At 43.8% G+C, this 17,410-nt stretch overlaps 3 protein-coding genes across 4 annotated transcripts in view; 1 reads left to right on the top strand and 2 right to left on the bottom strand.

Annotated features, from left to right (window-relative positions):
• The window catches only part of DTX4 (deltex E3 ubiquitin ligase 4), a 76,065-nt gene extending 73,270 nt beyond the window's left edge, over window positions 1–2,795 (bottom strand). Inside the window, exon 1 of the mRNA XM_028501579.2 lies at window positions 2,729–2,795. The gene's annotated coding sequence lies outside the window, so the exon portion shown is untranslated. The remainder of the gene's footprint in view (window positions 1–2,728) is intronic.
• Window positions 1–2,811, bottom strand: part of FAM111B (FAM111 trypsin like peptidase B) — an 11,409-nt gene extending 8,598 nt beyond the window's left edge. The window contains exon 1 of the mRNA XM_024133102.3: window positions 2,729–2,811. Coding sequence (XP_023988870.1) covers window positions 2,729–2,809 — 81 coding nt within the window. The 5' untranslated portion in view covers window positions 2,810–2,811. The remainder of the gene's footprint in view (window positions 1–2,728) is intronic.
• Window positions 2,812–5,117: 2,306 nt separating this feature from the next.
• LOC102988322 (glycine N-phenylacetyltransferase) overlaps window positions 5,118–17,410 on the top strand; it is a 46,726-nt gene continuing 34,433 nt past the window's right edge. Inside the window, exon 1 of one of the 2 annotated variants that reach the window (XM_024133293.3) lies at window positions 5,118–5,493. The gene's annotated coding sequence lies outside the window, so the exon portion shown is untranslated. The remainder of the gene's footprint in view (window positions 5,494–17,410) is intronic. The other variant, XM_055078678.1, reaches the window with a different exon arrangement.

The raw sequence follows: 17,410 nt of genomic DNA, 5'->3' as shown, positions 1-17,410 counted from the left end.
TGCCTAGAGCCCATGCTCCACAACAAGAGAAGCCACAACAATGAGAAGTCCGCGCACTGCAATGAAGACCCAATGCAGCCAAAAATAAATAAATTTATAAAAAACAAAAACAAAACTCAACAATAAGAAATTAAACAAACCAATATCTTAATATGGGCAAAATATTTTAATAGACACTTGATCAAAGAAGATATATGGATGGCATTGGGGTGGGTGGAGGACAAGGGTGAGCAAAAGGGAACTATTTAAGGTAATGGAACTGTTTTGTATCTTTATTCTGGTCATGGTTACATGACTGTAAGGATTGGTCATAAGCCATAGAACTGTACACCCAAAATACTAAATTTTACTGTATATAAAATAAACGCATTAAAAAGTAATAATAAAGGTTAAAGTCTTTCATGCAACCAGTAAGATAACCAACTTTGTTTTTTGGTATTCATTTCTATCATTTATTTTGTGTGCATTCTATTTTTCCCACTTTTTCTAGATTTACATTCTCCTTCCTTGTTGCCTCTTTTAGATCCATTTCCCCCCTCATCACCCCATATTCCCTCCAAACAGTTTGGAAATTTTACACTGTAGTTCTGTTCTGTAAATGAGTGCCCCAGATTAGTACTGTCCAATAGAATTTTCTGAAGTGATGGAAATGTTCATCATCTTCACTGTTCAATATGGCAGCCACATGTGGCTATTGGGTACTTGAAATGTGGTTAATGCAAATGAGGATCTGAATTAGTCACTTTTTTCACTATTTAATTTTAGTTAAGTTGAAGTGAAATAGCCACATGTGGCTAGTGGTTACTGTATTGAACAGCACAGCCCTAGACATTTTAACAGGAATATTCAACTTAAAGTTTAAGTTAAATCAGTCTTCATAAATAATACAAGGATAAGAACGGTAAATACTTCTCCTTTACTTACAGAATAAAATCCAAATACCTAAACATGGAGTTCAAGAAAGTAAAAGATACTGCAGCTATTTTCCAAAAAGCTATTCCACCTCTCTCCAATTTTTTTTCAGCAGTCATAAAGGTGTATAGAAATGAATTCACGCCAGCTCAGGAATAGATCTTGATTCTCCTAAGTGCCTCTTTAGCCACAAGGTTTTGTGCAGGAAGGTTGAGCTACTTAGCTTGGGACAATTAGGCAAAGAGAAGTTGCCTCAGGGTAACAGGATAGACTCATTATCTGGATGGTAAAGAATGAACTGTGAAATTACTGCAACTATATTGTCACTAGGCAGAAAGCCAGCCAGGGGAGTACATGAAAAGCAGAGTGTAGGGACTGAAAACATAAATAAGTCCTTGAAAATATTGTGTACTACTGAATTAAAGCTCAGCTGACCTCTGGACTTTCCAGATGTGTGAACCAATGAATCCATTTATTTTTTTTCCCTCAAGGGGCTAAAAAATGTCTCTTTTTGAAAAAAGGCTAAATAAATATTAGCAAATAATGCTGATAAGAATGATAGGTTTCCCCATACAGACTCTTCCAGTAGAAGGGTATTTTAGAACAGTATTTCTAAAATTTTAATGTGTATGGGAACCATCTGCGTACCTTATTAAAATGCAGATCACGCAGATCTAAGAAGCTGACCAGGTGATATCAGTGCTGCTTGTAAATGGACCACACCTCGAGTAGCAAGGCCACAGAGTTCCTTAATCTGGAGTAGCACTGTCCAGTGGAAGTTTGTGCAATGATGGAAATGTTCTATATCTGCTTCGTCCAATATGGCAGCCATGAACTACATATGGCTACTGAGCACTTGAAATGTGGCTAGTGCATAAAGAAAATTAATTTTAAATTTTATTTAATTTTAATCCAATGAATCAATTTTGTTATTTCACAGTTAGAAGATTTTTTTCCCTGACAAAATAAAATGTTCTTACTGATATAAAGCCTACTATGATCTTGTAGCAAACCATCTTCCCAGTATTATTTGCCTACTACATTCTTGAATTCTCCTTACATACCAACAAGTCTAGCTATACTGTTCCTCAAATACGTTTTCATGTGTACATGACTTTACCAAGAGTATTTCCTTATGCTTGATACACCTACCTTGTGAAATTGTGTTCATTCTTTAAGATCTTTCTCATATGATATGACTTAAATTTCTTGAGTCTGAATTAAGGACTCTTCTTTCTGCACTCTAAAAGCACTTTATATCTTGATTTAGTATTATCATTTTGCATATTTTGAGTAAAACAGTGTGTTGGTCAAAAATCGGGCTCCGAAGCCTGATTGCCTGGGTTCAGATCCTTACTCTGAACTCCATTAATTTTGCAGTTTTAAGAAAATTGAGTGTCAGTTTCTTCATTTATAAAATAGGGATGATAATATCTATTGCATAGAGTTTTATTAAATGTTAAAGGGGATAATCCATAGGAAGTGACAGCTTAATTCCAAGTACTCAGTAATTTCTCAGTACACATTAACTACATTATTATTTTTACCCATCCATATTTCCAATGATACTGAGTGTCTATACTGTTTCTAAGTCATCTTGTTGTCTAACAAGGTACACTTTGCTTTGTTAATTAATACACTATCATTTTGCTTTTACACAAACACTTATATGTATGATCTCCCCAAATATATTTTAAACAACACAAGAGAAGGGGTTATAACTGCCATTCTTTACGTACTTATCCCCTTTGGGGAGTCTAAGATAGTGCTATGGTTAGAGTGTCACCCCAGCAGAGTTGTTTAAAAGTACACGTACCTTTGAAACTTCAGGTCTGGTACTCTGGTCATTTCCTGTAGCAGTGAATGACGTGTTCTCTTCAGGCTTCATGAAATTCATGATGAGTTCCAAGAGAATATAACTCACTTCCACTACTGGCCAAGATAGAGAAACAAGGATTGGATTTACCCTCCCCCCACTTGAAATGACTAAGCAAATAAAACGCAAGATATATGAAATAATAAGTTTCAAACACTGGCTATCAGGCAGGGCAGAACAGTGATCTCTGATCTCTAAATCAAGGTAGGATCTAGGGATATCTAGCTTACTGCCTGGGGAACGTTTCCAGGCGATATCTCAGGGAAGGGAAACACAGGCAGAGCCTGGCAGTTTCCCTCAGTTGAGAAGACAAGCTAAGAGCCCTGGGAGGCCCAGGTGGCTGGAGTTTTTAGGGCACGGTACTAGAGAGCTACAACTACACAGATGGAGAGAGTGTCAGAGATCTGTAGTGGGTATCCCTGAAATTTCAGCTAAATATTGGTCAGTGCATGAGTGTAATGAAACTGTTGGAAGTCAGGGGAAGAACCACCCAAAGGGAAAAAATGGAAAAATTCTGAGGCTCATACAGGGCTAAGAATAGTTTCTGTTTCTCATACAGGGCTGAGAATAGTTTCTGTTTCTCATACAGGGCTGAGAATAGTTTCTGTTTCTCATAAAGGGCTGAGAATAGTTTCTGTTTCTCATAAAGGGCAGAGAATAGTTTCTGTTCCCAAAAGTCAAACTTCATAATTCATAACATATCAGGTGGAGTATTCAGAAAGGTATTGCCTCTACAGTGGGACAAAATTAGTCCTGGACTAAAGGGTGTTCTGGTCCCACCTGACAAAATTTAAAAGCAAGATTTGGAAGGATAAAACTGTTTCCAAGTAACATAACTGTACACTAGAACGAAGCTCAAGAATATTGATAGGAATAAAAACATTTCTAGCACCCCCCAAAATGTGAAACTGACAAAGCTTGATATCCAATCAAAACTTCTAGGGCATAAAACGGAGGAAAATATGACCCACAATGAGGAGAGACATCGATGAATAGAAACAGATCCAGAAGTGACACAGATGATAGAACTAGTAGACAAGAACATTAAAACCGTTATTACCTTGGACTTCTGGCGAAATAAAGTAACAGCGTCCAGATTTACCCTTCAGTCTGAAAGCAAAACAAGACAAAATAGGCAAAATAGATGAAACAGTAATTTGCAAGGAACTGGACACCATGCAATTAAGGGCAGTGACAAACGAGGTGCACCCTGTGATTATTCCAGCTGACTTCCTTGAGAGATTTCAAGCCAGGATGCAAGGAGGGGCGGCAAGCCAGAGCCAGTTGGAACTCCTGATTTGAGGAGACAGAGCTGAGAGACCAAGGTGGCAGGAGTTCAAAGGACACAGAAGGGAGAGACCTGCACAGAGAGAGAACTCCGGATACATGAAGGATATATGAACTCTGGATATATGAATACCTCCAGGTATTCAGCTGAGAATTGATCAGAGCAGAACTACCCACGGCCAAGAAAGAACCTCTGCAAATTGTCAAACCCTCCCCAGATGACACCCCTCTTAGGAATCTCAGTTTCCTCATTTGTAAATGAAGGAGTTTGGTTCAGATCAAACTTGTATTGGTTCTGAGAATTCTCCCCTCTGAGTTTGTTAAAAAAAAAAAAAGAAGAAGAAAGAAGATACCAGAGTCCCATCCTCAAAGATCATGATTCAGTATGCCCGGGGCGCAGTTATGGGATTTCCACTTTTATCATTACCGCCCCCGGCCCCCAACACCGAAGGCACACGACACGTTGGTTGGAACAGCTACTAGACGATCTCAAAGTGTCTTTCCAGGTGTGAAACCCTTGACCTCTGAAGCGGGGAGGGGGTTACCACAATGGGGAGCTGCTTATGCCCCCCTCCCTCCGAAACCTCCTTGGATCTGGGCTGAGATCCCTCGAACTAACTAGTGCCCTTAACAACTACCCCTAAAACTCCAGGTCCTTTTCGAGACCAGAGGAGCCACTCACAGAAGCTGAGAATCTGCCCCAAAGGTGCCTGTGACTGCCGAACTGGGATCCGCAAAGAGCTGCGAGCACGGAGCCTGGCTGGTCCTCGGCGGGAGCTCTTTGAGAGGAAGAGTGGAAGCCCCGCATCCCCGCCTGGGATTGGACACCGCGTCTGGCCAACGGCGGCAAGTTTGCGGAGGCTGTCTGCCCTCATTGGACAGTAGCTCACCCACTTCGGAAGCAGAATGGCCGAGTCAGGCCACTGAAGGAGGCGGCGGGAAAGGATGGGTGTGGGCCCCGTCACGCGGGCTGACCGGTTGAAAGGCGGGGTGCGCGGGGAGATGCGTGCGCAGCCAGCCTGCTTGTCCTGATGACCCCGCCTCGATCCCATCCATCCACTCACTCCCCACCCTCGGGCCACAGTCAGCTTCCGTGTTCCGGGACAAACTTCAAACAACCATTTCCCTCCATTCCTTCCTGCTCCCCCGCGCCTGCTCAGGAGAGGAGCTGAGCGAGCGCGGCGCGGAAGTGGAAAGAGCCGGCGGATTCGCGCTTGACCAGCGGCTCTGATTACACAGCGTCTGCGCCGAGCTGGAGCAACGCGCCCCGGTTCCGGAGCTGCAGGGCTGACAGCTCGGACCATCGGTGCCGGGGGCGCGGCCGTCACAGCCCCTTCAGCCGCTGCGGGGTGGGCGGCGGCGGTGGACTGAACCTCCCGGGAGAGGCTCCGGGCCCAGAACCTGCGGACGTGGGCGCGGTGAGTTTCACCAGCTTCCAGCGCACGGAATTGCCCAAAGCAGGAAGCTGACTTGGTGTCCCCAGCAAAGGAGCCAATTTCGCCTAGAGGCTGTTGCACAGACTCTCCAACCAGCAGGAAGAGGCCAGCACCTGCACTCCCGGTTCCCAGGCCGTGCATTAGTATATGGAGAATTTTCCAGTCCTAAGGGAGGGCTCCAGAGTTAGGCATCTCCAAACTGACGACCTAAGAAGGGGCTTGTGAAAACATCTTCCTGTTTAAGAAACTGAATAGGAGGGGATGCCTTTAGTATTGGGTGCTATTTTTGAAAAGCTGGTCAAAGAAGGGGAGAACATAATTGATATGTGATGGTGGTGACAACTCTCTTTTGAAATAGAACAGATGTTTATGTAAAAGTCGATGGTGTTGGAATAATATTGAAAGCTTTTCCTAACTTGACTTAATGTAAAATATATACAGAGAAACTAGAATCACTGCTTAAATTCCAGGTGCTCAGCGGGGTATGGAGAGAGTAAACCTTAGAAGTGTAATTGTAAAACTAACATTAAAAAGCTAGAGGAAAAAAAGAGAAAAACTATGATAGTTTTATCAAATCACTGTTATTCCTTAAATTATCTTAAGGCGTACAGGTGACTGGTAGTAACGTACATAGATGGAGAACAAATTATTGCACAAGGGGACTTGCTGATTCTCTTTTCTTTGTGGACTCTGGAGATGTTAAAATGTTATGAAAAGGAAGAGGCAGTAGAGAATGGCGTTACTGAAATTGCCTGACATTTCTGGGGACAGAGAATTTGCCCTGAAAAGGAACATACCTTAAGCAGCACATGTATTTGCCATTGCCGCTAAGCACCTGGTAGGCCATAGTAAGGAGGCTGGATTTTATTATAAGCGCAAGGTTTATTCTAAACAGAGGGTTTGAAGCAAGGGAGTATATAACCTGATTTTTAAAAATCCCTGGCAGCTGTGTGGACCAAAACCTCTAGGGTATGAGAGTGGCTGCAGAGGGAGAAAGCAATTAGGAAGAGCTATTCCAGCTTTCCAAAGATGTGAAGGCACAGCTTCCAGTGGTAGTGGTGGAGGTGTGAACACTGGTTGGATCCTGCATTTATTTTGAAAGGCACGCCCACGAGCTTTGTTTATGGATGGGGAGTTCAAGAAACAAGAGAAAAGAGGGCTCAGCGATGATTCCTGGGCTTTTGACTTGAGCGACTTGAGCAAAGATAAAACCTTTCTTAACGGGTATGGGAAATCCAAGGAAGGAGCGGTGTGTGTGTGTGTGTGTGTGTGTGTGTGTGTGTGTGAATATTACTTTTGACATGTTGACTTAGAGATACTAATCCACTCCAACTGAATGACAAGGAGTGAAGTGAAAGGGTTCACATTCAATACGTGATAGTGAATACCCAGGGAGGGTCAGGAAGGGACATAGGACTGGACATGACTTAGAGATACTAATCCACTCCAACTGAATGACAAGGAGTGAAGTGAAAGGATTCACATTCAATACGTGATAGTGAATACCCAGGGAGGGTCAGGAAGGGACATAGGACTGGACATGGGAAGGAATAACATAGACCAAATGAAAGAGAGAGAGAGAGACAGAGAGACACAGAGAGAGACAGAGAAGCTTGGACTTTATGATGGTAATGAGTTTGGCCATTAACTGAGAACTAAATTTGAGATGCAGTGAAAAGGAAAAGGAAAAAAGAATTCAAAGGGAGATAGCTCATCAGAAGATAAAGAAAAAGCCTGCCTTGTTTCCCCAGATCCTCTGTTTCTTAGGTGACATTTATATTTTTACCTCCCAATGGACTTTTGCCCATTTGTAATGGCATCTCAACCAGCACATGGTTCCTGCCAATCCTAGAGCATCCTGGCTCCTTGAGCCTAGCTAATAGCTGATGCTTTACTCCTTGTCTGTTTACTGGTCACTGGAATAGCAACTGAACCATATGCTTGGAATAATTGGCCTGATGCCATTTTAGGTGGCAGTCTTCCATTTCTGTCTTAAGTGTAAAACTGACCCTCACCAGAAAACTAACAGCCTAGAGCTGGCTGAATCAGGATCTATAGGTCTGTGGCCGAGCCCCATTACCGCTTTCCCTTCCGAGGCTGTGCTCTGAAAGCTTCGATGCAAACCCACCTCAACTTGGCAACAGTGACAGAGCAGGGATTGCTCAAGGAATCTGCTGAGCCACCAAGGAGCCTTCACTTTCAGCTGATGCTGATATGATGCTGTTGAAATAGTTTGACACCCTTGAGAACAGGTGCTTGCCTTTGATAAGACTACACACTGCACAGTCCCTTGGACTCAGCACCTTGTTGGCCGTATGTAATAAGTAGTCTGCATTTCATTATAAATGTGACAAGAATACGTCTGGCCAAGTCGCAGGTGGTTGGGTTATTTAACTGTCGTCAAACCCATAATGAGGTAAAGACCACTCACATGTTCTGGAGAGATGGGAATTCATCAAATACTAAAGCCAAGCCTGAGAGAGTCAGGGGACAAGGCCAGTGCTTTGGAATAGTGACTATTCCATGAATCCTCACAGATGTCTCTCCCCCCACCAACACTCAAAAAGTCCTAACAGAGAGGGCTGATTTCTGTATTTAGTTGCAAACAACATGTTCTGGGAACAAAGAAGAGACTATTGCCTCTACCTGAGGAGATTATGGGGGCGGGGGAAGAGAGAGAGAGAGAGGGATTTAGATTTGAACTTGATAGGGGAGGGATGAGGGGAACTCTCATCAGATGTCCAAAGGCAAAAGCAGCATGGAGGGCTAGAGCGTTGGCCTCTGGGGAGGAGTTGGGGATGAAGGTCTGGATATCCTATTCCAGAACTGGCCCTGAGATACGCAAAAGCACAGAAGGGATGGTCTATTCCTCCTCTCCTATGAGTTCACAGTGGGCTCACCTCCCGTTGGCTTAGAAGTTGTCCTCCTTTTTAAAAGAGGACAGGAGTGGGGTCTCTAAATTTCCAGAAACCACATAGGGTCAGCCCTGAAGGCCTAGCAGCTAAACTTTCTACAGAGACCCCTGGTCCATCCTATCCTAGGAAGACAGTGCACTCACCGAAGGGTAAAGCCCTCGCTCCCGGGACACCAGAGGCTCCAAGAAGGAGGCCGCCAGTAAAAGAAATACGAGGGTGGACGTTGCCTGGGGCTAAGACACAGCGGTGAGCTGGATGGTTTCTCATCCTGTCTTGCACTCTGGGACTTGAAAACCCTGGGCTGTGCTGGTCTTTCGGCTTGGGGGATGGCTCAGGACTGGGCTGGGCCACCAGACTAAGAGGCCTAGACATCTGACTGTCTCCCTGAAGCTCCTCTCCTGGTGACTTGAGTTTCCAAGGAGTCTTATTTTATTAAGCGAATTCCTAGAAGGAAAACCACCCTACAGGGTTCCAGGCACCTGCAGGAATTTCAGGCTCTTAGGCCTGGAGATGGACGAACACGTCAGTCCAATCTATATCCCCAGTGGGGACTTATCTGGGTCACATTTGATCTTCGCAGTCACCCCTTGATCTAGGTGTGACTTTTGCCCCCATTTCACAGATTACGAAACAGGATAGTTTGTCGGAGGCTACGGATCTAGTTGGGGTGGGTGTAGGGGTGTCCAGGAGGAGTTTAACTTTAGAGCCTCATAGCTTCTTAGGACCCTGCGGGGAGACCTTAGGCAAGCTCCCTTGCCTCTTGGTGGTGGTGGTGGGGGGTGTTCTTATTTCCCTATTTGTAAATTAAAGTGATTGCCCATTTGTGATTCTCCATCCATTCCTGTTCGAACTCATCACTTGAGTAGCATTTAAAAACCACAGATTCTGGGGCTTCCCTGGTGGCGCAGTGGTTGGGAGCCTGCCTGCCGATGCGGGGGATGCGGGTTCGTGCCCCGGTCCGGGAGGATCCCACATGCCGCGGAGCGGCTGGGCCCGTGAGCCATGGCCGCTGAGCCTGCGCGTCTGGAGCCTGTGCTCCGCAAAGGGAGAGGCCACAACAGTGAGAGGCCCGCGTACCGCAAAAAAAAAACAAACAAAAAACCACAGATTCTGGGACTCAGTCCCATTGTAAGTTCAATAGGTCTGGGGTGAGTCTCCGTAACCTGCATCTTTTAACAAGTAGAGGCATCAACAGATCTGCCTGAGAAACTCAGACCAGTGCTTCGCAAAGTTTACGCTGCATCAGGATCCTCTGGGGAGCTTGTTGAAACACATTCCTGAGCTCCTGTGAGATCCTGATTCCGTAAGGCTAGAGTGTGGCCAGGTGCGTTTCTCAAGAGCTGATGCCAACGCTGCTGGTGACCATCTTTCTTCATTGAACAAAACTACTCTAAGGACTTTACAAATATTAACTAATTGTATCCTCATAACAGCCGTAAGAGGCAGCTACAGTCATCCCCATTTCAAAGGAAACTGTCTCTTGGGGCTTCCCTGGTGGCGCAGTGGTTGAGAATCTGCCTGCCAATGCAGGGGACACGGGTTTGAGCCCTGGTCTGGGAAGCTCCCACATGCCGCGGAGCAACTAAGCCCTTGCGCCACAACTACTGAGCCTGCGCGTCTGGAGCCTGTGCTCTGCAACAAGAGAGGCCGCGACAGTGAGAGGCCCGCGCACCGCGATGAAGAGTGGCCCCCGCTCGCTGCAACTAGAGAAAGCCCTCGCACAGAAATGAAGACCCAACACAGCCAAAAAAATAAATAAATTTATATTTAAAAAAAAGGAAACTGTCTCCACAGAGACATCAAGCAATTGGCCTCAAGACACACAGCTCATAGCAGAGCCTGGATGACCCACCAAGCAGTCGGCACTTGACTCCCCTCCCTCCGCCTCCCCGCTACTCCCCCCAACCCAGCATTGCTTCTCCGCTATTGTTCTAATCAGCTTCCACTACCCCAGCCCACCTCAGCACTTCCCGGGGCTGCTCCACTCCAGTCCCTCTCCCCGATGCCCCAACCTATCCCTCTGTGACCCTCCCTCACTGCTCCTGGGACTGAGATCAGCGCCGACAGCCCCTTCCCAGGTCCGCCCCGGCACACCAGCAGAGCCGGAAAGAACCTCGCCCAGCCCTAGAGCAGCTAGTACTCGCTGCGGGCAAAAGCTTCTTCAGGGCGGATGGAGTTCCGCGTGCGGCCTGCAGATGGCGCCGGAGGATCAGTCTGAGGAACTGGGAGGGGGAAGGAGGCGGGGGAAAGCGGAGGTGGGTGAGAATTGACAGTCATGACGGCCAATGGCAGCATGGTGTGGTTTGCCCAACTTCCGTGCTCTGGCCCCCAAGAGCTTCCCACCCCTTTAGCGGGCTGCAATTGTGGCAGGGAACGGAGAGGTGGAGGTGCCACATGCTGCGTCATGTGGTCCCTGAGTGTACCCCTGTTAGTCCAAGGTTGCAGTAGCTTATGGGGGCTCAACCTAACACCCCCCCAACTTATCTTCCTCTCAGTTCACTGAGGCTCATCGCACCAGTCTCTGGCAAACTTGTGTCTCCATCACTCTGGGTCCTTGTAGTTTTGGTAAAAGGCATTACTGTTGCTTTGTAGTATAGTCTGAAGTCAGGGAGTCTGATTCCTCCGCTACCGGTCATTGTCTCAGCGGCTATTTCCCGCACTGACAGTGCGGAGCGGGCTGCTTGGCGGGTGGGGGAGGGATGAAAGTTGGGAACCACCCCCTAAATGCCAGGCGTTGTGTTTTGGTGTTTTCCACAGGATTGTCTCATTTCATCATCTTTGTCTTTAATCCATTTCCTCTTTCACAGATGAGGGAACAAGGTGAATAAATTGCCTGTGGGCAGACTTGGATGATCTTGACTCCTGTCAGACGCCAATGCCCAAGGTCTTTTTATTGTGCCCAGGCTACCTTTGCAGCGTCTCAGCGCATGCAGTTCCGGTAAATCACCTCTCCCCACATTGATTCACCCTTCCGACCATCTATTCATTTACTAGGGACCCATCTGCAAGGCATAGGCCTAGTTGCTATTAAAAATCCAAAAATAAAAGAAAAAAAAAAGAACTCTGCTATGAAGTAGAGGAGATAAAAAAGATATATACAGGAGATTTTTAAAAAGATATACACAGAATATTGATACCTATTTTGTTCCAGATAATATGATGGCGTCTGAAGACAAAGACATGGATAAAGTCTACCCTTGCCTTTCAGGAGGCCTTAGGCAGGAGTAATCTCTGAACTTTTAATTTCCCACCCCTACAATTTTTAACAAACTGAGCATCCACTCCATATATTATTAGTTATGTTATATATGTATATATTCTTTTGTAATTGATAATGTTAGCTCACTTAATTTCTTATTTTTGGGGTAAAAATATAAATGGAGGTGGAAGGAGTTTTTTCATTCACTCCAGTGGACCATCTTGGGCACTTCCTGGAGAGCTTCCTTGACCTGGAACCCCCAGCCCTGGTACATGCCTGACTCTCTCCCTTCTTTCTTTAGATCTCTGTTAAATGCCAGGTTTCCAGAGAGGCCTTCCCTGACCACGCCCTATAAAATATTGTCCTCTCCTCCTCTGTCATCTTCTGTCCCCTTATCCCAATATTTCATATTACTACATTTCACTGTATAGTAAATATCATTATTTTTTGTTAGTTTAGTTTTTGTCTCCTTGCACTAGAATGTAAGCTTCAAAGAACAACAGGATCCTATTGTATAGCACAGGGAACTATATTCAATATCCTGTGATAAACTATAATGAAAAAGAATATATATGTATAACTGAGTCACTTTGCTGTACAGTGGAAATTAACACAACATTGTAAATCAACTACACTTCAATAAAATTTAAAAAAAAGAATGAAAGCTCCAAGAGGGGCAGGAAGGAGGTCTGAACACTGGGGGCTTCGAGACAAAAGCAACAAAGCCAGAGGGTTGGGGATAGAGGGAGAAAGCCTTACCCAGTGCATCCTGAAACCCCCTGGGCTGGGGTGGGAGTAGAGGGAATATGGGGACTGTTTATTCATGCCTCTCCTGATTGCTGCATTCTTGTAATGCTCAGGGCCAGTATCACCCAGCCCTTCCCTCTCCCCCAGTTAGCTATAGTCTCCCCTTCTTCTCTCTGATTTTTAGTGAGGAATTGCACATTTTCAGTCCTCACCCCCACAGGTAGCAAAGGTAAAGGTCTGATACACAAAGACTCTGCTGTTTGTTTCTCTCAGCATCTTCTCACTTAAGACATTTGTGGTTGTAGAAAGTGTTCTGGCCTAGGAGCCGGAAGACCTCATCTCTGTAACTGGATTTGCCCCAGAAGAAAAGAGTAAAGGGGATGGTTGAACACCCTATTCCCACACTATCTGACTTCCATCCCGCACAGGAGCCAAGGACACCTAGGAGTTGATCTTGGATTGAGCTTCTTACCCAAACTGTGTCCTGAACTAATGAGAAATGCAGAATCCTGCATGGTTGCCTATTTCTGTGTAATGTAAGGAGAACATGGTGAGAAACCTAGACAGAGTGTAGAGATTTTTATTATGATTTATAATCATTGGGCCCCAGCTGCACAAAGGATGAGAACAGTCACACACCCCTGAAGACCTAGGGTGGACAGCATGGTATAAAGTGGAGTGCACCGACATGCACTAGCTTCCCTGTACTGACATGGCGCACACCCATGCCAGCCTCACCTCTGGCCAGCTCTTTGCAGTCTTACACCATTTTATAAACTTGAAGTTGGGTTAAACTCTATTTTATCCTATGATTTTGATTGTTACTCCCTATCTGAGCCCCCCGCCCCATTACTAGTCACCCGCTTCTTACTAGCTACATGACCTGAACAGGTTACCTTCTTTTTTTGAGCCTCAATTTCCTTTTGTTTAGAATGGAAAAAAAAAATTGGTTATTCTAAAACATGGGGTCACAGGGTCAAAGAAAGATATTGTGGATTTGGAAGACTTCAGAAATTATATCACTAACATACTCATACATAGAAAATACTAGAGTAAGAATTCTAACCAAACATCAAATAAATAGGAGCAGAGACCTCAGTTAGGAGCAGAAAAAAAGGAGAGCAAACAGTGGTGAGCAAAAGAATCTGGCAAATTTTATCTATATAGTTAAATCTAAACCAACAGTGATAGACACTCTGGGAATGTGTAATAAAAGTTTTAAAAAAGGATTCTCTAAGTGGAAGTGACTCACTGAAAGGGAAATTCTATGATATCTGGAGCTAAAACATTCAGGGTTTGGCTCAGGGGGACCACAGGTAGAGGAGTAGTGCATTTTGTCTCACCCGTCATATTCTTCTGGATGTGGGGAGGGAGATGAATAGGGGAAATGAATCTTTTGGAGAGATGTCATCTTATTGGGATGCAAGTGGAAGCAGAGGGAGAGTAACTGGTACTTTGTCCATCTATAATAGAAGCGAATTTTTGTTCAGCTGTGAGCACTAGGAAAAATACTATTGACTGAATAAAAAGCTAATAATAGAATGTGATGAAGAAGCAAATCATAAGATTCCTTAGTGGAGGTAATATCTGTTGCTTTTCTATACACTAATAATGACCCATGAGAAAGGGAAAACAATAAAACAATCCCATTTAAAATTGCATCCAAAAGAATAAGATACCTAAGAATAAACTTAACCAAGGAGTTGAAAGACTTATACTCTGAAAACTCTAAAACATTTATGAAAGAAATTGAAGATGATATGAAGACATGGAAATCTATCATGTGTTCTTGGATAGGAAGAATTAATATTGTTAAAATGTCCATACTACCCAAAGCAATCTACAGATTTAAAATACAACCCCTATGAAAATACCCAGGACATTTTTCACAAAACCAGAACAAATAATCCTAAAATTTATATGGAACCACAAAAGACCTGGAATCGCCAAGACAATCTTGAGAAAAAAGAACAAAACTGGAAGTATCATGCTCTCTGTCTTCAGACTATACTACAAGTCTACAGTAATCAAAACAGTATGGTACTGGCACAAAAAAATAGACACATAAATTAATGAAATAGAATAGAGAGCCCAGAAATAAACCCACACACTCATGGTCAATTAATCTAAGACAAAGGAAGAAAAATACTATTGATGAAATAAAAAGCTAATAAGGGAATATGATGGATAAGCGAATTCATAAGATTCCTTAGTGGAGGCAATATCCCCACTAAAAAACAGCCCTTATCTTTTGAATAGACACAGGGTACAATATTCAAAAGAGAAAAAGCATATACAGGGGAAATAAATTAATTTTCACCCCATTCTCAAGACACTACATTTCCTGGGATAATTGATGACTATACAAGCATAAAAACTCCTTTTCAACATATTTCACAGCAGCTGAGCAGTTCAGTGTTCATACATAAGAAGACTGGCTGATCTGGCAGGAAATGAAAAGTTTTACCTTAGATATATTTCTCATGAATAGTTTTTAGGTGGTCAGTTAGTATGCTCAAAAAGGGATTCACAAACCTCTATAACACATGAGTTTGGGACACAGAAAGCTAAAGATTTGGACTAAGTTTAGATGAGATCAGGAGCCAAAGAGGCTAGCAGAGGTGTGTGTGTGTGTGTTTGTGTTTGTGTGTGTGTGTGTGTGTGTGTGTGTATGTGTGTTCATATAGGGACAGGTGGGTAGCCGTTAGGCTGCTAGTGAGGTGCCATGATCTCCAGGTCCTGGAGTAGGTCCTTGAGAAGACAAACTCTTCTAAAAGGTTGGTGCCCTTACCATTTTAAAATATTTTTATTATTACTCCTGGGCATCATTGTTCCATTTTTTAAAATATCTTGCACAGGCTATTCTTCCGATGGTGACAAGGCAAGGCTTGGTTGCCAAGAGCTTCTGTTGGACTGTCCCTAATTTTTCTTTGTGAGAACAGGTGCTTCTTCAGGGTAAGGAAGGGAGGTGGGAAGGTCCCTAGTAACCTACTCCCTCTCCCTGTTCAAAGGACTCTAAAAGAGCACAGCAGAGACAGTCCACTGGGATCAACTTTAGTGCTTCCCATACTCTTGAGCTGAGGCTTTCCCTGAAGGTAAAAGAAAAGACCGTTCACTGAGTCATGGGAAGAGTCACATGTAAAGCCCAAGACTCAGGTACTATTTCAGGGGAGTTTGTATCCACGGTAAAGTAGGATTGGCCCAGGTTCATCTGACTGCAAGGACAACAGTATAAGGCAAATATGAAGGAACTGATATGATGTGGAGGGTGGGACCAGCCTGGGAGAAAGAGTGGAAAGGGAGAACGCTAGGTGAGGGTGAACCAAACACGTGTCCGTCTTCTTCAAACCAAAAATTATATGAAATAATGGAAAAAATAAAAAGAAACAAAAACAGAATAAATCTGCCCCAATAAGGTACTGTCATGGAGCCTGAAATTTTGAGCAGACGGATGAACATAGAGGAAACACCAGGTTGAAACACTTATGGGAGCAGACTGCTGTGAAGATAGGAACTGTAAAAAAACTTTAAGTTTAGGCATGATGGAAGTTGGGTGGGAGATGGTGTAGGATATCTAGTCAATCCCTGTCTCTCCTCCATCCTCACATCTCTGTTTGTCCTAAGCAACATTTATCCACAGGCAAAAGTGACGAGTGTCAGCACCAGGCTAGAGGTACAAATCTTGCCCAACAGGTAGTTGATGTACACAAGCAGGGACCAGAAATAAGACTTAGAAACAAGTTTCCAGTGCCCCCCATGTGGACGCACAACCCTAGCCTCCCCCAGGGTCCCTGTAGGTCAGCTATGATGAACAGACAAACAGATGAACAGTTCTCAAACACAGAAGTAGAAAACCAGAAATCACAAAAAATTCAAGTTATAATGGTATTGTATAAATCCAACTTTAAAAAAAATTACTTGATCTGTCATTTTCTGAGGAAAGTGTCCTGAATTTTCCCACTATGACTGTGGATTTACCAATCTCTCTCTGTTTGTCTGTATATTCTGTAGCTGTCTTGTGTAGTAAGGAAGATTCATGACCTATCTTCTCAGAGGACTCTGTTTTTATCAGATGTTCACCTTAAGGTTGTTTTTTTTTTTTTCCGATATTGATGTTATTAGCTTGCTTTCAGTTTAACATTTGTCTAATGTATCTTTTTTCCATCCTTTTAACCCTCACATGTTTGTTTCAGATGTGCCTTAGTATGGATTGGATGTTTTTGTGCCTCCCCCTCCCAAATTTATGAGTTGAAGCCCTAACACCCAATGTGATGATTTTTGAAGGTGGGGCATGTTTAGATGAGGTCATGAGGGTGGAACCCCCATGATGGGATTGGTGTCCTTCTAAGCAGGGGACAAGAAACTAGAGCCCTCTCTCTCATCCTCTTTTTTTCTCCACCATGTGAGGACATAGTTAGAGGGCAAACATCAGTAAGCCAAGAGAAGAGGCTCAGCTTAAATCGACCTTGTTGGCACCTAGATCTTGGACTTCTCAGACTCCAGAACACTGAGAAATAAATTTCTGTTAAGTTACCCAGTCAATGGAATTCTTTTATGGCAGCCTGAGCAGACTAATATGCATCTTGGACTTTGCTTTTAACTCAATATATGAGAGACCTGCATTTTAATAGGAAAATTAATCCACCTACTTTTCTTATGATTATTGATAATTTTATACTTATTTTTGCCATATTAAAAAATCTGGAGTCCCTCCCATCAAGACTCTTAGATAGCCTCATCCACCAGAGGGCAGACAGAAAAGCAAGAAGAACTACAATCCTGCAGACTGTGGAACATTCACATAAAGATAGACAAAATGAAAAGGCAGAGGGCTATATACCAGATGAAGGAACAAGATAAAACCCCGGAAAAACAACTAAAGGAAGTGGAGATAGGCAACCTTCCAGAAAAAGAATTCAGAATAATGATAGTGAAGATGATCTAGGACCCCAGAAAAAGAATGGAAGCAAAGATCGCGAAGATGCAAGAAATGTTTAACAAAGACCTAGAAGAATTAAAGAACAAACAAACAGAGATG

The sequence above is a fragment of the Physeter macrocephalus genome, chromosome 16 (assembly GCF_002837175.3).
Source record: "Physeter macrocephalus isolate SW-GA chromosome 16, ASM283717v5, whole genome shotgun sequence".
Classification (NCBI taxonomy): domain Eukaryota; kingdom Metazoa; phylum Chordata; class Mammalia; order Artiodactyla; family Physeteridae; genus Physeter; species Physeter macrocephalus.
Note: the sequence above shows the minus strand (reverse complement) of the source record. Positions and strands in the feature narration are given on the sequence as shown.